Source organism: Coptis chinensis, chromosome 3 (genome assembly GCF_015680905.1).
Source record: "Coptis chinensis isolate HL-2020 chromosome 3, ASM1568090v1, whole genome shotgun sequence".
In the NCBI taxonomy this organism is placed as follows: Eukaryota; Viridiplantae; Streptophyta; class Magnoliopsida; order Ranunculales; family Ranunculaceae; genus Coptis; species Coptis chinensis.
Window position 1 is genome coordinate 116148180 of NC_141458.1, and position 18198 is coordinate 116166377.

The 18198-nt window shown below is 37.1% G+C and overlaps 1 protein-coding gene, 1 long non-coding RNA gene and 1 pseudogene across 2 annotated transcripts; 1 reads left to right on the forward strand and 2 right to left on the reverse strand.

The window, feature by feature from the left end:
* Window positions 1-2123: 2123 nt before the first annotated feature.
* On the forward strand, window positions 2124-3001 carry LOC147513359 (bifunctional dihydrofolate reductase-thymidylate synthase-like; annotated as a pseudogene).
* A 4623-nt stretch (window positions 3002-7624) lies between these two features.
* On the reverse strand, window positions 7625-16953 carry LOC147513360 (uncharacterized). The gene is made up of 3 exons (XR_015217375.1): window positions 16857-16953; window positions 7896-7950; window positions 7625-7819 (listed from the first exon to the last, which is right to left on the reverse strand). It is a non-coding gene; the product is annotated as an uncharacterized LOC147513360 (long non-coding RNA).
* Window positions 8221-11288, reverse strand: LOC147513361 (uncharacterized). The gene is made up of 6 exons (XM_086599628.1): window positions 10731-11288; window positions 9478-10106; window positions 9106-9390; window positions 8919-9024; window positions 8733-8832; window positions 8221-8525 (listed from the first exon to the last, which is right to left on the reverse strand). The coding sequence occupies exons 1-6, from the start codon at window positions 11286-11288 to the stop codon at window positions 8221-8223; spliced, it is 1983 nt and encodes a 660-aa protein (XP_086455754.1).
* Window positions 16954-18198: the final 1245 nt, after the last annotated feature.

The following is an 18198-nucleotide window of genomic DNA, read 5'->3' on the forward strand; positions in this document are numbered from 1 at the left end:
GTGTTAGGCGTAGGAAGTATGGTTCGAAAGTGACTTGGTTCGCCAGATTCGGGGCTCAACTCCTTGCTTTATGTTAGCGGACCTACAGTCGGTCGGGGCTCCGTGCTCTTTCTTTACGTGTGGGGCGTTGCGGGGAGAGAAGGGAATGCGTCGAGGTGGCGAACAACACAACTTTTGGCTTTTCCCTCCATGAGATGAGCCCGATTACATTGGACCGATGGATAAGAGAATCATGCGGCCCTGGACCGGAACTACATGAAACCTAAGTTGGGCTCTCGTGCGATGTAGACTCAATCGGATACATTTCGATTTCTTTTCGATGGATCCGAATAGATAGTTGTCTCATCAATAGATAGAAATAGGGATTGGGCTCTACCCTGCCACATTTCCTTTTGAAGGGGCCAAAGAAATGTCTCCACCTCCTGCCAACGATCTTTCTTGAATTATCTTCGAACGGGTCGATCCTCCCTCCGCGTTTGTTTTAGCAACTTATCCTAAGGTCTCCTCGCCAAGAGCTCCCGGCGACGAGAGCAACCAACCCTGGCCGCTGTGGCGGGGTGGCTTTTTGTCCCACGAGGTCGAGGTCCCTACGAGGTACCCACTACTCGGAGTACCCTCCCAAAATGAAAAAGATGTGTCCGTCGGGTTCGGTTCTTCTTAGTTGGGTTGGGCGGGTTCGACCAGAAATGCTATGCTTACGCTTCAAGACTACCCCTCTTCCGAAAGCTTCAAGGGACTACTTTTACGACAACGGACGACCACCCGTGGGTGGTTTCTTGCAAGGCCCCTCAGAGGAGGAAAAGCTTTATCCCAAATAATATAAGATACTCAACTCCGTTACAACCGCGAGGGATTGGCGCGCTTTGGGAAGAACATAGAATAGTAGAGGACCGCGAAATAGGACCACTTAGATCGAAATAGCATTAAGAGAAATGTTCTAACATAGAGTAGAATTGAACATTGAAGAGATTAGTTGACAACAGTCAAAGGGCGCCTAATTCCAATACCGTGATTGATGAGTGGGTAGGTGGGTTAGGTGCACCTCTCGCCCAGTGGGAAGTAATGAGGCAACCCCCTGAATGAAGTGCACCCCCTTCCCGCGTATACGCCTTTATTTAGATTCTATATTCTTTTGGCCACAGGTACAAGTTAGCTTTAGCCACGGTGTATGGCTGTGGTAGAGTATCTACGGTCTTTAGCCGTGGCTAAAGCTTTTAGCAGCTGTGGCCAATTACGTGTGTGGTTTTGAGTTTAGGTGAGTTTTTGGCCACGGTCATGTTTCTTTTTCTTTGAACCGTTGATGTAAATCTGTGTTTTTGTATCCGTTGATCTCTTGAAAAATAAAGGTGCACGAAATGAAATGTATCACTGCGAAATATTCGACAAAATAGCGTTAGGGTAAACCCTCTTGCTTGGTTTTCTTCCCATCTCTCTCTCACGCCATCACGCCATCACAGATATGAGTTTGGCAGTTCACTGTTGTAATTTTTCATAATTTACAATCGTAACTTTTATTGGTAGAAAGAAATCAAATTGGTTTCGGTCCCCAAACAAATCTTTCTTCAGTTTGATTTTTTTACACTCTTTCTTTCACTCACATTATTTGTGATCTTTATTGTAGTTTATTTGACTATTTAAGCAAGGTTTTAGTGAGTCAATGATTAATTTCACGTTGTCAATCAGTCTATTTTTACTTATCAGGGACATTGTAGGTTTCGTCTTTTGAGTTGATGGCTAATAGCCTGACATGACACCAAACTATCCTTTAATCTTAGTAATGGATGCGTGGAATAATGGATGTATGTGACAATATCTGCTTATGCAGTATGTTTCATCTCTCTAGGGAGACCTGTTGGTCATTGACATTCTAGTTAACTAAGTGGATTAGTTAGACATTCCTAGATGCTGAAACAGCGTGACATGTGAAAGTGTTGCATTATGTTTTTATAATTGTTTCTAGCTTCTTCCATGCTCATAGTACACTCTAGGCACTATATTACTTGTTGGCTTTGTCTGTTCGAGCTATTTTTTCTTGTCATTAAATTCCGTCATCGGAAAAACCATTCACCCATTGCATGTTTTCACACTATCACGTCTGAGTTTGCTCTTTGTCGATTGATAGAATGGTGAATGCTGATATAGTTGTGAACCTTTCGAATGGGAGTTCAAATCCTTTGAGGTCCTATCAAGTTGTTGTGGCTACAACTTAGACTATGGGCATTGGTAAGGATGGGAAGTCTTGTGGAACTTACCGCCCGACCTTAAATTTTTAAAGAGGTTACAATGGTTACGCGGATCACGGGAAAAGGAATGCAGATCATAATAGGGAGGAAAACATGGGAAAGTATACCTCCTGAAAAAAGACCTTTGCCCGGTCGTCTAAATGTTGTGCTTACTCGCTAAAGGGGAGTTTTGATATTGCTAATGCTGAAAATGTTGTCATATGTGGAAGCATGACTTCGCTCTGAGTTATTAGCGACCTCTCCTATTTGTGCATCAATAGAAAAGGTGTTCGTAATTGGTGGTGGCCAGATATTGAAGTAAGTATGTTGTTACTTATTCCATTAGTGGTGACAATATCTTTTCTAGGGAGAGATATTGATGAACTTGACTGTAGGGAGGCGCTCAATGCTCCTGAATGTGATGCTGTCGACTAGCATTGAATGTGACACATTCATGCCTCCAGTTGATCATTCGATCTATCAGCCATGGTACTCTTCTTTCCTATTAGTAGAAAACAACATTCTGCTTTCATATTTTTCCTATATTCATGTGAGACAGTCTGTGGAATCTGTTACTTTTAACAATGGAGATATTAGTAATGGTTCAAATTCTGTTAAACTTGAGATTGATAAATCCTCTTCCCTGCCAAAGATGATCTTTGAAAAACACGAGAAATACATGTATCTCAAATTGGTTCAAGATATCATCTCAAATGGAATTCAGAAAGATGACGGGGACGAGAATTGGAACCCTATCAAAATTTGGTTTCGTGGTTTGATCGTCGGCATAAAATATATGGTTGCTATTTAATTAATTGTTTGGTGCGTAATAAATTGATCGATATATTTTATTTCTTTTGCTTCTCTCTTCACAAGATGCGATTCAATCTGGAAAGTCTTTCCCAGTTCTTACAACAAAGGTTTGAGCTTTTCTTTGAAGTTTTCATCATTAACTTGCTTCATACATGTATTACAAGATTCTTAAAGGTGGTCTCACCAAACCACGTGCTTATCTTTTGATTATAAATCAATTATCTAGTTTGTGTTGATCCATCTGGCTCACGTGAATGTGATCTCCACTGAATATGTTTTTTGGCTTATTTAACACCCCCCACCCACACACACCAAAAAAAACACACACACACAAGTTAAAATAATCTTTGCAGGATGTGAAAGGTTTATTATTAAGCTAATGTTTGGTTACTCAAAAAGTTTTTTGGCGAGAGGTAGTTGAAGAACTTTTGTGGTCTATTAGTGGTTCAATAAATGCAAAGGTAATATCATTATTATGAAGTTTGTTACGAAATCCTATGCCTTATTTTGTGTCTTTCTCCCATAAATATCTTGTGTGAACTGTGAGCTTATTGATGCTTGCTATTAGCATTAGTTTGAAGCTTTAGAATGACGTTAGTGTACTTGGCCCAAATTTTCTTTCCACTATATTTCATTTTAAGTAAGTTCATTTTTTTGTTTTGAGCTTAACTATAGCTTGTTTTCTGTTTGTATTCTTGTAGTGTGCCTGAAGCTCACATTTACACTTAGGAATCCGGAAAAGCAAATAGGTATATTGGTTTGCATTATAGTATGATGCATGTATTTGGGATTTTTCATTCATTCTTAGGTTATAATGATGTTAGTATAGTTAACTTACTACTAGAACTAACCTTTCTAGTAAATTGCAAGTGAATGCATGATAGCAGGTCTATTAGATATTTTGACCTACCTAATTCAAATGAGAACTTACCAAAGGCAATACCAGACCTTGGTTGATGTTGTAACTGCCTAGGTGAACTATAAGATGAAGAGTATGTACCTTTGAACAATACCTGCTAGTATGGTATTGTAACAGAACTTGGATTGAATTCTACACATTCATTTCCTCTCTCTCAACCGAAACTATAAATAAGGGTGGCTTTTACAGTTTTCATATTCCATGATTTTGGCTTTTATTATATCTCATTTGGATTGACTCACCTAGGCGTTTGAAATATAAGTTGAGCAAAGAAGTTGGTGTCAACGACTAATTACAATTATGACTTTGGCAACGGTTACAACACGTAATGGTTAGTGATTTTTCGTTATATTTGAATTGCTATATCACACAATTTTCTATGAGAATATATGTAGTTCAAGTTCTAATGTTTGTTTTTATATGGCTGTAGATATATTTTCAAAGCCTACTCTCTACGACAAGATACATGATGAGGTACAGAGAAGCGAACCAAAATATGTAGATTTTGATCAGAAATAGTTGATGCATTGTGTATATATGGCTCGGAACATAGTCCAACGAGTTTAGGTGCCGTTTATAGTGATGTTTTCATATTTTTTGGGAGTCATTCTTAATAGTATATTTCCAATTTCTTATATTTGTTATTTATGCAAGTTTTGATTGCTAATGGGTTCTATGATATGTACAATACATATTGTGTATGAAATCCATGTTTAATTGTTGAGAATTATTGTTCAATTGGGTTTTCTTAGATTGTTGTATGAACAGCAAGCATGATAAAAAAGTGAGACCATTTTTTTTTTAAATATCTTAAAACATTTGCCACGGCTTTAAACCGTGGCCAAACAATACACTCAATTAGCACAAAATAAATACCCACGGTTCATGTAAGGATTAGCCACGGACATCAACTGCGGCAAAAGGATTATTTACCACGGCTCTTGGGACAGTTCAAAACCGTGGGAAAAAGGCAAGCTTTGGCCACAGCCATTAGCCGTGGCAAAAAGTTAGCCACAGGCGCATTGGCTATGGTCGTGCAACAGCTTTTGACCGTGGCAAAAAGTCTTTAGCCACGGTTAATGGCCGTGGCAAATACTCAGTATTCTTGTAGTGTATATTCATTTTTCATCTTTCTAAAAAAATATCTCTGGCAAAAAAAATACCTGCGAAAGTGAAGTAATTGGAGCAATAGTTGACTGTATCACTTGCTCAGTCACAACTTGGACTTTCATCCTAGAAAAATATATTAAGATTGTCGGTTCAAATTACTCTAGCAAGACAACAAATATCAAATAAGCTATTGTACAATACTTGTACATCATCACTTGCCTTTTGAATATTCAGAGAAGCAATTAAGTTTCTTATAAGTTCATTTTGAGTATTCACCAAATTGGTCATTTGAGCCATATCCTTCTCAACCGTTAGTACCTTCTCCTGAAGTTGGGTGACCAACTCTTTGTTTTGTGACACCACACCTACTTTTGAAGGAGTTACTCCTGCTCCTTTACCTCTCACCACGACCATAACGATCGAGGTCCAAGTACTTGTGAAAGAGCATCATTTTGTATTGAGTGGTTATGAGAATCGATCTTTAGCATTTCTAATTTCTTTTATTTTTTTCCTATAGCAATCACATTTGATATGTATGTTAATAGAGAAATTAGTGAAGCTCAACAAAATCGATGATATTTATGGCTATACTTACGGTTAGAAAATATAACTAAACATACCATTCGTTCCGCAACTCTACTATTTGATGGTTTGCCATTTTTCTTAGTGTGTCCTTTGCACCAAACATCAACTCTAGTTATAGACGAGGGACTCGGACTCTCTTTTTGCTACATGATAACAATATCCACAATCAAGATACATACACAAAAACAAAGTTGCACAAATTTGATAGTTAATTACCATTTGGAACTCTAGGCGTGCATAGCCTTGTCTACTACATGTGTGTGGGAGATCTTGCTTTTCCCTAATTTCTTGAAACTTTTGACTTTTCAGCTGCAATACAAAAGACTTAAATAACACATTTCACAATATGAGTATATTCAAAGTATCACCAAAATAACTCACAATGAACTTTCTCTTTGACATTTGTTTAACAAACATCTCCCATTCTGCATCATCACAGTCTTCAGGCTGGAGACGTGCAATGTCCTTTTTCTTTTTTCTATAAACTCTGATCTTTCCCCTCAATCTTGATTTATGTGCCCGCCACAACCTTCCAATTTGTTGGAGGGCATAAGTTCTGCGCCCTTCATCCAAGATAAATTTTTGCTACAAGAAATAAGAAATAATACGTGAAATGTTTTGACAACCCCACCATCAACAAATTAAACATATATAATAAGAACATCATAATAACTATATATATTTACTGAAAAGCAAAGTAAAAAAAAAATCGTTCTTACCAAGACCCGATTGCCAATACAGATCTTTGTACCCTTTTTTTGATTACTCTCCAATCACTAAAAGTTAGTGGCACCATCTCAGATGCAATATTTCCCAAATGAGAAGAAAATTGTTCTGAATTTTCTCCTACAGGCTGCCCATTCGCATTAAAGGTCACCGCTAACTTAGATCCACTATCAGTCGCCATTACCTTGGATCTACGAGAACCTCTTAGCGTCTTGCTTGATAGGTGAGATTCTTTGGAAGAAGGATTACTACTTTCAAGTTCTGCATCCGAGTCGATAGCATCATCAGAGTCGATAGCATCACCAGAGTCGATAGCATCACCTTCATCACTAGAATCTCCTTCACTCTCTTCTTCAGTCAATGGCCCCTTAAACTTGGCTCGGTTGGTAGTAGTCTTACTTCCATCCTCGTCATTACAATAATCTTCATCGTCAAGATCTTTATCACTTAAGTCGTGAGAAGAATTCCTTTTTGTCCTAGATCTTTTAACAACTTTTTGAAACTCGTGATAAAACCCCATTAAAGGAATACAAAAGATTAATGAAAATTATAAACAATACTTAACAAAGGAAACACAAAAAATCTAACATATATAAACAAAAATGTTAAGCAAAACATAATTAAACAACACCTTAGACTTTGTAGAATCCCGTCTTTTTTTTATTTGTGAGATTCATTTGAAGAAGGGTTCTCTATTGCCACGAGAGTAAGAATTTGGGACTATGTCAAATGCGTCCTCATTGAAATCATGGGCATCTTCTTCCTTGCTAAAGTCCCCATCGATTGGAATCTGAGTCGTTAGTATCTCGGATGGGCATTTTACCCATCTTAGATCGTTTAGTTGTTGCTCCCTTTATACTCACGAATTTAAAGAATATAACATAAAGGTTAACATAAAACACCCTTAAACTTGGGAATGAATTAGGTGAAAGGCAGCAGTTATATATTAAGATTAAAGTGCAACTACATATATTGGGAATGCTAGTGTGTGTGTGTGTGCTGCAAATAACCAGTCTGAGAGTTACCTAAAGGCACCGACCCGGTAGGGTAAGTTAGACCTATACTAGGAGTCTCATACATACTTACGAAAGCCGAATATATAGCAAACATCACGGGGAAGCACTAACTACTAGTTAGCGGCTATTCATGGAGACTCAGACATGTGCCAAACTAACTAGGACTAGTACGGCTTCAGTGCCCAGTTGCATAAGGAAGAAAAGGAGAGGAAGATAGGTGTGCTTACCTTATTCTTCTTAGAGTTAGACTTCTCTAAGGTACACAATTTTTTCTTTGACAAGTGGGACTCATTGGCTTGAGAGGCTGAGTGTGGTAGACTACCATCACTTCTATTTGATATGCGTATCCCAACATTTGATGTATTCCTAAGAGCAGCTACAATAGCTAGTCTTTCATTAAGTTTCCTTTTCTTAGCTTGTTTTGAACTCTGTCAACATGCCAACAAAAATTCTGTTAAATGAGAAACATGTGTATACACAAACATTATCAACAAAAAGTCTTACCTCCGCTTTCGACATTTTGTTTGAAGTGAAGTGTCTTTATGTCCTTGTCAAAATCCTGAAATGTCAACGATGCATAATGTGGCAGAAAACATCAAGACACAAAATTGATATGAACAAGATAGGAGAGAGTACCAAAAACAAATCACAACACATATTAATAAAAACAAACAACCAATACTCATACTAAGATGAATAAACAACCGAAGTGCCAAACAAATCAAATACTAATATTAATAGGAAAAACTACCAGAACTAAACAACCAGAACTCATAGCCGAAAATATTAATACAAAAAATGTTTTACTAAATTGCTGAAAGTACATGCACTACACATAGTCTCCCTCACAGTCCTTTCTAACATAGCTACCATCTTCATCATCAATGTTCTTGTCAATTCTCGAAACATCTAGTGGTCCTGAGAATATATCGACATTCTCCTCATACATATCCAAGTCATGACGCCCTCTTGGTGGGGATTGTAATACAACATACCAATTGGAATCATTGTTGTCCCTTGAATAAAAGACCTGTTTCGCTTGTGATGCTAAAATGAATGGTTCTTTTTCGAACTGGCGTTGTCCTTGATGGAGGTTAACCAAAGTAAATCCATCTTCCACCTTGACACCATTTCCTACATTTGCCCAATCACAAAAAAAAAGGCACTTGGAAGCCAATGTAGTCGAGCAAAATTATATCTTTGATGACCCCATAGTAAGAAACATTGTTCATGACTTGGTTTCTGTCCTTTGAACTAGATCTACACATAGTTGTTGACTCAAGTGAAACACCACTATTTTGGTTGGACTTCTAAGCACTTTTCTTGTGGTAACGCGTTGACCTTTGACAATAAATGAAGAATCGACATTGCTAACTTCCCTCGGTCCATTGGCAATCCACTTTAATGTCTCACAGATATTCTCACTAGTGTCCTCTACAATCTGTCCAAATTCATACATAAGTATCCGCGATTATTATCTACATATGTAAAAAGGGTAACGCAAATACACAAAAGTCACAACTGAACCTTCTCACGTAGCCATTCAGAAAACTTTTCTACATGTCTCTTCCACAACAAATTTCCATTTCTTGAGAGTTGTTTGTTTTGCTTCCGTAGCTCATCCATATGCTTTCTAACCAAAGAAAAATGGTAAAAGAAAATTAAGGTACGTCTTTTCAAAACTCTAAATTTCAATAATTATTACCATACTCACTCAAAATATGGCTCGACTACAGCTGTATTGAACAACACATATAGATGGGCAGCATGTAACCTTTCTTTACTTAATCTAATCGAAACTCCTCTAGAATTCGGCCTACCATCAAGTATTGCATCACTTGCAAAACTATCATTTTTACTTCGGCGAGTACTTATCTCAACGGTTTGTTTCATAAATTCACTACAAAATCTCATGCCCTCTTCCGCAAGATAGCACTTTGCAATGGAACCCTCAGGTCTTGCAAAGTTTCTGACATATCCTTTCAACTCTTTCATGTATCTAAAGACAAGAAATAACATCAATAGTAAATAAGAAACAAGTAGTGGAATATAATCATTAACGTTTTATGAATGAGTATAAATTCACCTTTCAAAAGCATACATCCAACGCAAATGAACTGGTCCACCAAGCCGTGCTTCTCGTGCTAAATGAATTGTTAAATGGATCATAATATCAAAGAAGGATGGAGGGAAGAACCTTTCTAACATGCACAAAGTCTCTGCAACGTCTCTCTCGAGCTTTTTTAGTCTCTCCGTATTAACGACTTTTTTGCATAATTCATTGTAAAAGGCACATAAGTGAAAAATTGCAGTCCTCGGTCCTTTCGGAAGAAGCCCCCTTAACGCAACAGACAACAATTGTTGCATTAAAACATGGAAATCATGGGACTTGAGACCTGAAATCTTGAACTCATCCCCTGATATAACCCTCCCGATATTTGAGCTATAGCCATAAGGTAGCTTTAAATCTTGTAATCTCTTGCAAAAAATCTTTTTTTCAACTTTCGATAGTGTGTGTGGTGCCGGTGGAAGATAAGTTCTGTTGCCACGAACTTCTGGATGCAATTCATGCCTAATTCCCAACTGTTGCAAATCTTGGCGAGACTTAAGATGGTCCTTTGATTTGTTCTTCACATTAAATAATGTGGCAATAATGCTTTCGCACACATTTTTCTCTTGGTGCATTACGTCCACATTGTGACGCAAAGGATTATACTGAAAAATTCGAAAAAAATTAATATTGCTCAAAAAAAATAAAGTTGGCTTACCTAGGGTATCTAAGAGGGTGGAGGACCACTGAGTATGGGGGCATGCAGTACACTCTAGAGGGTGCAATGGGGGGCATGATAATGCAAGTGTCATAAGGTCATACATTTCTAGTTAGGCCAAAATATCAGTTCATTTTAGTGAACTGAATCTGCCCATCAGCGTAGCCTGTGGCCCTTACTCCCCTTAGACTATTTCCACACTAGTCGAGTCAGATTCCACCTAAATAGTATCAAACAGTGTCGCAATGTGTCTTAAAATTATTTAAAACTCCTAAGGCCTTTAGTAATTCAGCAGGGGTCTTGTTAAAAATATACTGCCCCAGGCACATAACTAGAGCATACTTGGGTTTGGTTCAACCTCAGGTAGTATGGAGTAGAGGTTTGAACACTTAATTTAATTGACAAGTACAATTCTACAATGGTACATTTTATATTTTCAACACAAGCATGGATAGTATGTAGTGACAGAGTTGTTATAGACATCTTAGGGCATAGAGTTCAGAGTGGTTAACCTAGGCTTCTAGATAATTACTTCAAAATATATATATATGTGGAAAGTATAAAACATTACCTCCCAATAAGGCAAATCAAAAAATATTGACCTCTTCTTCCACATTAGAACATGTTCTTCCCTCTTCCTCTTCTTCGTTTTGTTTTCATCTTTTCCAAAGTCATTTTCTATTTTGTCCACCACAACCTTAATTTCTGAACCAGACATAACTTTAGGTTTCTCCCGATATTCATGCTTTCCATTGAACCATCTTCTTTTCTTTCGAAATGAGTGATTTGGCGGGAGGAAACATCTATGATCCATGTAAACTGTTTTACCACTAAAGGGCAACCACATTGAATTTGTATTAACACCACAAGTAGGGCATGCAGTTTTACCTTTTGTTGTGCAACCGGCTAAGTTCCCAAGGGCGGGAAAATCATTCACAGTCCACATTAGTACTGCCTTTAGGTTGAAGATAGTCTTAGTAAATGCATCATAAACCTCCACTCCTTTATTCCACAACTCCATTAAATCATTGATAAGTGGTTGTAGATATACGTCGATTTCATTTCCAGGTTGCTTTTTTCCAGAATCAGTGATGCTAGCATCAAATGTTCCTTTCTCATGCATAGCCATGGCGGGAGATTGTATGTACACAACATGACTGGCCAGCAACTATGCGTTGAACTAAGATTACTAAATGGGTTAACTCCATCAGCAGCAAGACCAAGTCTAAGGTTGCGTGGCTCTGCTGAGAACAATGGCCATTTCTTGTCAACTTCTTGCCATGCCTCAGAATCTACTGGGTGTCGCATGTTACCATCTGTACTCTTGTTGTTGTGATGCCACCTTAAATGTTCAGCCATCTTTGGCAATTGAAACATTCTTTTAAACCTTGGTATTATAGGAAAATACCTTAACACCTTTTTGGGGAACACCTTTCTTAATCTCATTGGTCTTCTCATCCACAAACCATCGCTAAGAATTGCATTTTGGACACTTTCGTCAATTTTCTAATCCCTAAAAAGATAACAATCGTTAACACAAAGCGTGTATCTTTTTCTCTTCGAGTTGAAACTCTTTGATTAACGAGTATGCCGAGTATGAGGAGTCAGGAATGGTGTTCCCCGCTGGTAACATATCTTGCAATACCCTTAGAAGCCCATAAAAAAAACTATCTGAAACACCATGCGTAACTTTAAGCTTGTACAAGACAACTGTTGCTGCCAACTTTGTGTATTTGGTGCAACTTGGATATAGAGGGAGTTCAGCATTTTCAAAGAACTCTTCAAACTCTGCACCCATTCTCTTCTTGAAGAATCCCTTTGTTTGAAAGCATCGTCATGCTTAAATGCGGCTTCACATAATTCATGTGTCTCTGTGGTTTCTATACCAGATTGCACTGCATCTAGTGGCTCCCCCGCCAAAACCAAGTAGTATCGTCATATCCATACCATTTATCACCAAGTGTTCGACGACCTTGTTATCATCTCCACGGCCGAAAAATTCTGACATACTTTGCAAGGACATCTCAATTTCTTTTCTCCAGTTCTAGTTTTAGCAAGTTCCACAAAGTTCTCAGCCGCTTTTCTATACTCTACTTCATTTCTATAAAAAAAAAACAAAACAAAACAAAACCAAACAAAATAGAAGAAAAACAAAAAAGAAATTACTAAATGTGGTAAATATATGTCAAATTTTATGAAAGGCAATATAAGGACTTCTTTTCAGAACCTCTGCCAATGGACCCAAGCTTTATCCATCATTATGCTACCACTTCCTAACTTCAAATCTGATCTGACATAAGCAAAAGAGTTAAGTCGCTAAACCACTTCCATAGTTATTTAACCTACACCTACATCAGCACGCTAAACTACATTGCTGAAACTAGAACACATTATCACATAAATCAACGATCAAAACTTGAACCAGCAACAATTGAACCATAGATTAAGTAAACATGAACCACCAATAGTACTAGTTATTAGTACAACCAAAATAAAAGAAAGCTACAATCAAAAACTGAAAAATTGAAATTCAGTAATCATTCATATAGGCTATAAATTATTGGCAATAGAGACGAAAGCATAAACATGCGGAACCGCGACCAAATGATGAAATTTTCTATTCCTTTTCTCAAGAAAAAAAAAATATAAACTAGTTTAATTATGCATGTTTCAAATGTTATCTAATTACTAATAATTTTGGCATAAAATTACATAACCCCAATTCATAATTCACTAATTACAAATGATTCAACATAACGCATAAAACACCCCACACTACCAAAAAACGAGTTTACCCGACCGAGGCCATAAAGAATACTCGACGGATTCGTGCCGTAGGAAGTTCCCAACACATTATGTCCGTCCGGGTATAATCGACCATCTATCGGGCAATCTCAATGGGTACCCAACGGTTCTACGAGAGTCGTTAACGGTAGGCATATCTCTTCCAAATACCAAGCATCAAACTAATGTGTGATTCACAAGAGTATTTAGTATTTACATATGCATGGTAGTTTTCTACATCATTGCTTCATGTGGGAGTTTAAAATGCAGGAAATGTGGAACCGAGTGAACCTGTCCTTATGCAAGTGATAATTTCTTAAATTTTACCGAGGATTTTAGGGACAAAATGTATCACCATCATTCAAGATGCTATCGGAAGTTGCACATAATAAAGGGATCACTATAGTTGGTGGATCTATACCGAACAATGTGGTGGGAGGTTGTATAATACCGGTATTTGTATATTTGGAACGGATGGAGAACTACCGGGCCGAGCAATGGGAAGGTATTTGAATTAATTTCGATAAGTCAGCTTAAATTATGCTACCATGGTGTCATTTAGGCCCTTTGATAACTAGGGCATGTAGTTTGATGAATTTTAGACACTTTCATTTTTGATGATCGGCAGGTGCATCTGTTTGACATCAACGCACCTGGAGATATTTCCTTCAAGGAATTTGACAACTTCACTTCTGGTGATAGACCTACTGTTGTGGATACAGGTACTTATTATATATGTAGGAATTAACAAAAGAAACTTCATTCTGATACTTTGCATCCACTTATGGTGATACTGGCCTGGACCGCCTGGTCTGTGACCAATATATATCTGGTGTTTAGTCGACCTCTGGAAGATGCATAATACCATGATCTCAGGACAATTAGGCCAAGCTGATGAATTGGACATCTTCTAACCTTTGTTTTACTGGTGTGTGCTTCCGTATATGTCATTCACCAAAATCGTTTACAGCAATGTCAAAACTATTTTTGCAGCCATCTAGTTAGTGATGCTTAATGTGGTCAGGCTTCAACTGGTTCTATTTTGTGTTGGATAGTTTCTCTTTTCGCAAGATGAATGGGGGGTTTTGACCTTTTGTAGTAATACAAACTTTTGGTTGAGAGAAGTATTCTTAATTTAGTGCAAACTTAGCTCTCTGGTGCTAGTGGTCTTCTAATTGTATGTTTTCGTTTTTATTATTATCATCATCGTCATTATTATTATCATCATATTTTATTCTCGTCTTAAAACTCTCACAGTATAAACGTAGATCTTTTCTCTGTTAAATGTTTTGCTTGCTTGCTAATATTAAAGTTACTATGACTGGATACCAGGTGCTCATCTTATTTGCTATCCGGGGCATTCAACATGAGTCTTGGTGAGGCACCGTGGGAGCTAGTACTGAGAGAGGCAAGGCAAGTATATCATGAGTCATATTCTTGTCATCATCGAGCTGTTATATGATTGATTCTATCTGCCCGATTAAGCTTGTCCCTTATGCAATACCATGATTATAGTTCCTTCATGATACAATATACCTTCGTGTTCATTTCTTCGATATTTTCTTTCCCATTATGTTTCGTGGCGGTGATAATTAGGTGTTTTCAAATCTAATTCTCCGTTATATATTTAGAGATTGAAAATGGGTTTGTGAATTTTGTATCTATTCTTTTTTATTTTGTTGACAGTTGTTTGTGGCAACTTGCTCACCAGCTCGAGACTCTAGTGGCTCTTACATGATTTGGGGGTCATTCAACACTTGTTGGATCAGTAAAACGTCTTTAATCTGAAGTGTTCAGTGTTTTAATGATAGTCACCAACATGAGCTTTTCTTCTACTTCGCAGTTTGGTGAGATAATTGAAATTGCAGTTCATGAGGAGACAACTGTTATTGCTGAGGTCAATTATTCCATGATTCCATTGCGAAGGTACTTCTTCATACTGAAAAGTAGAAGGATATTAGGTGAGGTTGGTTTTGCTTGTGCCAGATTCAATCCCATCGACCAATTTTATTGCCAAGTCATCGTAAAAACACTTCCCAACATCTTGATCTCCCTTTTTTAATGTGATTCAACTTTCAAATGTGTTAAATGACAAAGTCCTACACTTTCGAATTGTATAACAGCTGTAATTTCTTTTCTCCCTTCACCTTGCTTAATAAAAAAGTCTGAAGAATGTTTAGATATTTAAACTCTCTCCGTCTACTACTAATTGTATTGAATGTGCACAGGGAAAACCTTCCCCTTGAGAAACAGAAACGGAGTGACATACACAAATTTGTTGACATCCAAGAAATGAACAATGGGGCGGTTTCATAATGTTGTCCACTTCTCTTAAGTTCACCACAATCAGGTTTATAGAGCTTTTGACATATACTTTTTTTGTTTCCTTAATGTTTACAAAGGAAATGTCCATTATAAATTCTTGTAGAAGTAGCATAAATCCTGAATCAGATATCTAAATTTAATCTATTTTTTCATTTTCATATCGGGCTATAAACAATTGTAGTTATCCCCTAGCCTCGTGTGGTGGATTTTGCACATAGTTGGCCTTTTTACTCTCTAGTCTTGATTTCCTTCACTGTTTTGGTACCCAAGGAACTTTATCCAGCTGTTGTGTTTGGCTCTAACAAAGAGCTAATTAATCTTTATCTAATTTCCCATAGATGGATTTCGCAGTCCTTGTGGCTAATGGAAATAAACAATACCCATCCATGGTCGTACATCTAGTGGGCGCTTTAGTAGTAGTAATGTAGTATATATATCTGCCACCTCATTTTGCTATGTTAAAAATGACAAATCTGATATGTCTTTGTTAATGTGTTTGTCATGCATTTCCTGCATATTACACGCATAAAGACAATAATACAGACGCAATTCGGATGGCCTATTTAGATAATCATAACCCTCTTACTTTCCTTTGAAACTCTATTACATATATGCTTTCAAGTGCATTGTATACAGGTTTCACTATCTGTTCATTTTCAGTTATATTTTTTGTGATGGTTCTCTAACTTGATTTCATACTTTAGCTGCAACATTTGTCATCCCCAAAGCGTATTACAATAGTTCTATAGTCATTGTGGCAGTTGAACAATTCTATACCTTCGAACTTCGATAATTTGTGGCTACTGTATGGTTATTTTTTATCACTGCTGAGATAATAGGGCCATTTGCTATTGTTCAATCTTCTTTGTTTCATTTAGAATTCCACAGTAATTTGTTGCTTTCAATTTTTTGAACTGCTTAGTCCCCCCTTTTCCTTGAAAACCTCTACAAAGTTTCACGTGGCAACATTTTCAAAAATATTAGGGATAATATTGTTGTTTCAACTCCATATCGGTAATAATATGTAATTGGTTGTCAGTTATCTGTTTCTTAAAAGCTGGTTTGTTTGTTGAGCTTCCTGACCTTTTCTGTTTCAACAGTGAGACACCACGCTTATGGTATGGGAAGTGAGACTCCTATGCATCCATCACTTAATCCACTACATCTGTATATGACTCCTATGCGAGATCCTAGAAGTAGTGTCTAAAACTGTTGGAATGTTCATCGACAAAGGTTATCAACGCCGATGGCCTATTCTGACTAATTTGAACCGCCAGAAGCCTATGCCGATCGAGCATTTTCCGGCGGTCTTCTTATCGGTTTAAAATCGGTCGGGTAAAGTCGTTTCTTTTGTAGTGCCAATTCATGATTAATTAAAAATATCAAATATACAAACCAATAACAAACACTACAGTTCATAATTCACTAAAGCAATTTAACACTAAGTTGGAGTTTGACTTTGTACAATTTAACACAAAACCCAAATTCACAAATAATCATCAGACGACTAAGTTGGAGTTTGACTTTGTACAATAACATATAATTTTAGAATCAAATATGAGAAGATGGATGAATTTGATGAACTTACCAAAATATTCAGGCTTGAGATGTTCACGTTGTTTGGCTTAATTTCTTCAAACTCAATTCACCTGAACACCCAGTACACAAACAAGAAAAAAAAACAATTGAAGTAAAATTGAAATAAAGACAAAATAACTAAGATTTGAAATGGAACTAAAATTCAAAAAACTTTAACAAAGACACAATTTTTAACAAAAATTCAAAAGACAAATTTTTATTTGTTAAAAATAAAGATGGAAATGAAAACATGGGGTTTTTTTATGAAAGAGAAGATGAGTACATTTATAATCTGTTTTTAGCTTTTCTTAGCAACCTTTTCTCCGACTTTTGACGACTGGGTTTATCCGATAAAACTTTTTGGCTTTGTTTTGAGATGAAGAGAAGGAATGAATTGATGGGTCGGTGGAGATAAATGTGGTGGTGGGGTGATTGGAGGGTTTGGATTAGAGAGAAAACAGTGGTGGCTGTTTTCCTTTTTTAGTTCTTAATTCGGAAAGAAGAAAATTGAGTCAAAAAAGGGCGCCGAGCTAAAAATTGGTCGGGTTTTTCATTTTTAGCGGGCTTAAATTGGGCCCCTCGGCAATAGAAGATAGCAATTGGCCCAAAACGTAATCAATTATGTAGCGCTATTCATCCAAACACAATTGTAAGTTGGCCCAGTGTAAAATTTTGATAGCGCTCGATAAGTAAACGCTATCCCAATAAAAGCATAGCGTTTTTTTATAACTGCTATTAAATAAACACTATCTTATTGCATTTTTGTAGTAGTGAGGCAACAAAAGATGTTTCATGGTATCTATGTAAAAGTGTAATATTCCTACTTGCAATGTCTTTCTATCTCCCTCCCCCTCAATTGTAGCACCCATGAAGCTATATATAGGCAGTGATTAAGTTTGAACACACTTTTTCATACCACCTATTCTTCAACACTGGTAGAGTTTCAAATTGAGAACTTTGGTTTACATATTCTTCTGCTAAAGAAAAGATATTTCATTCCATTCAATCAATTTACACCACTGGAAAAGGAATGAAGAAAAACCTTTAACACTTGATGTTTGCCATACAATCAATACTTTTTCTTTTTTATTTTTTCTTTTACTTTTTGGCAAAACTCAAGCTGTGGTGAAATGAAAATCCCTGCTATAAGGGCATCTCCAATAGGGGGTGTAAACCGTATAAAGTGGAAATTTTACACCCCAAATATAAAAAAACTCTCTCCAATGGGGGTGCTATACCGTAGGTAATAGTGTATTAGCTAATAAAGAGGGTGGGGAATTCCCCTCTCGCTATTAGTTAATAAAAAGCCCGGGCGACACTCGAACTGAGCAACTGACGTCTGAGTGAAATAA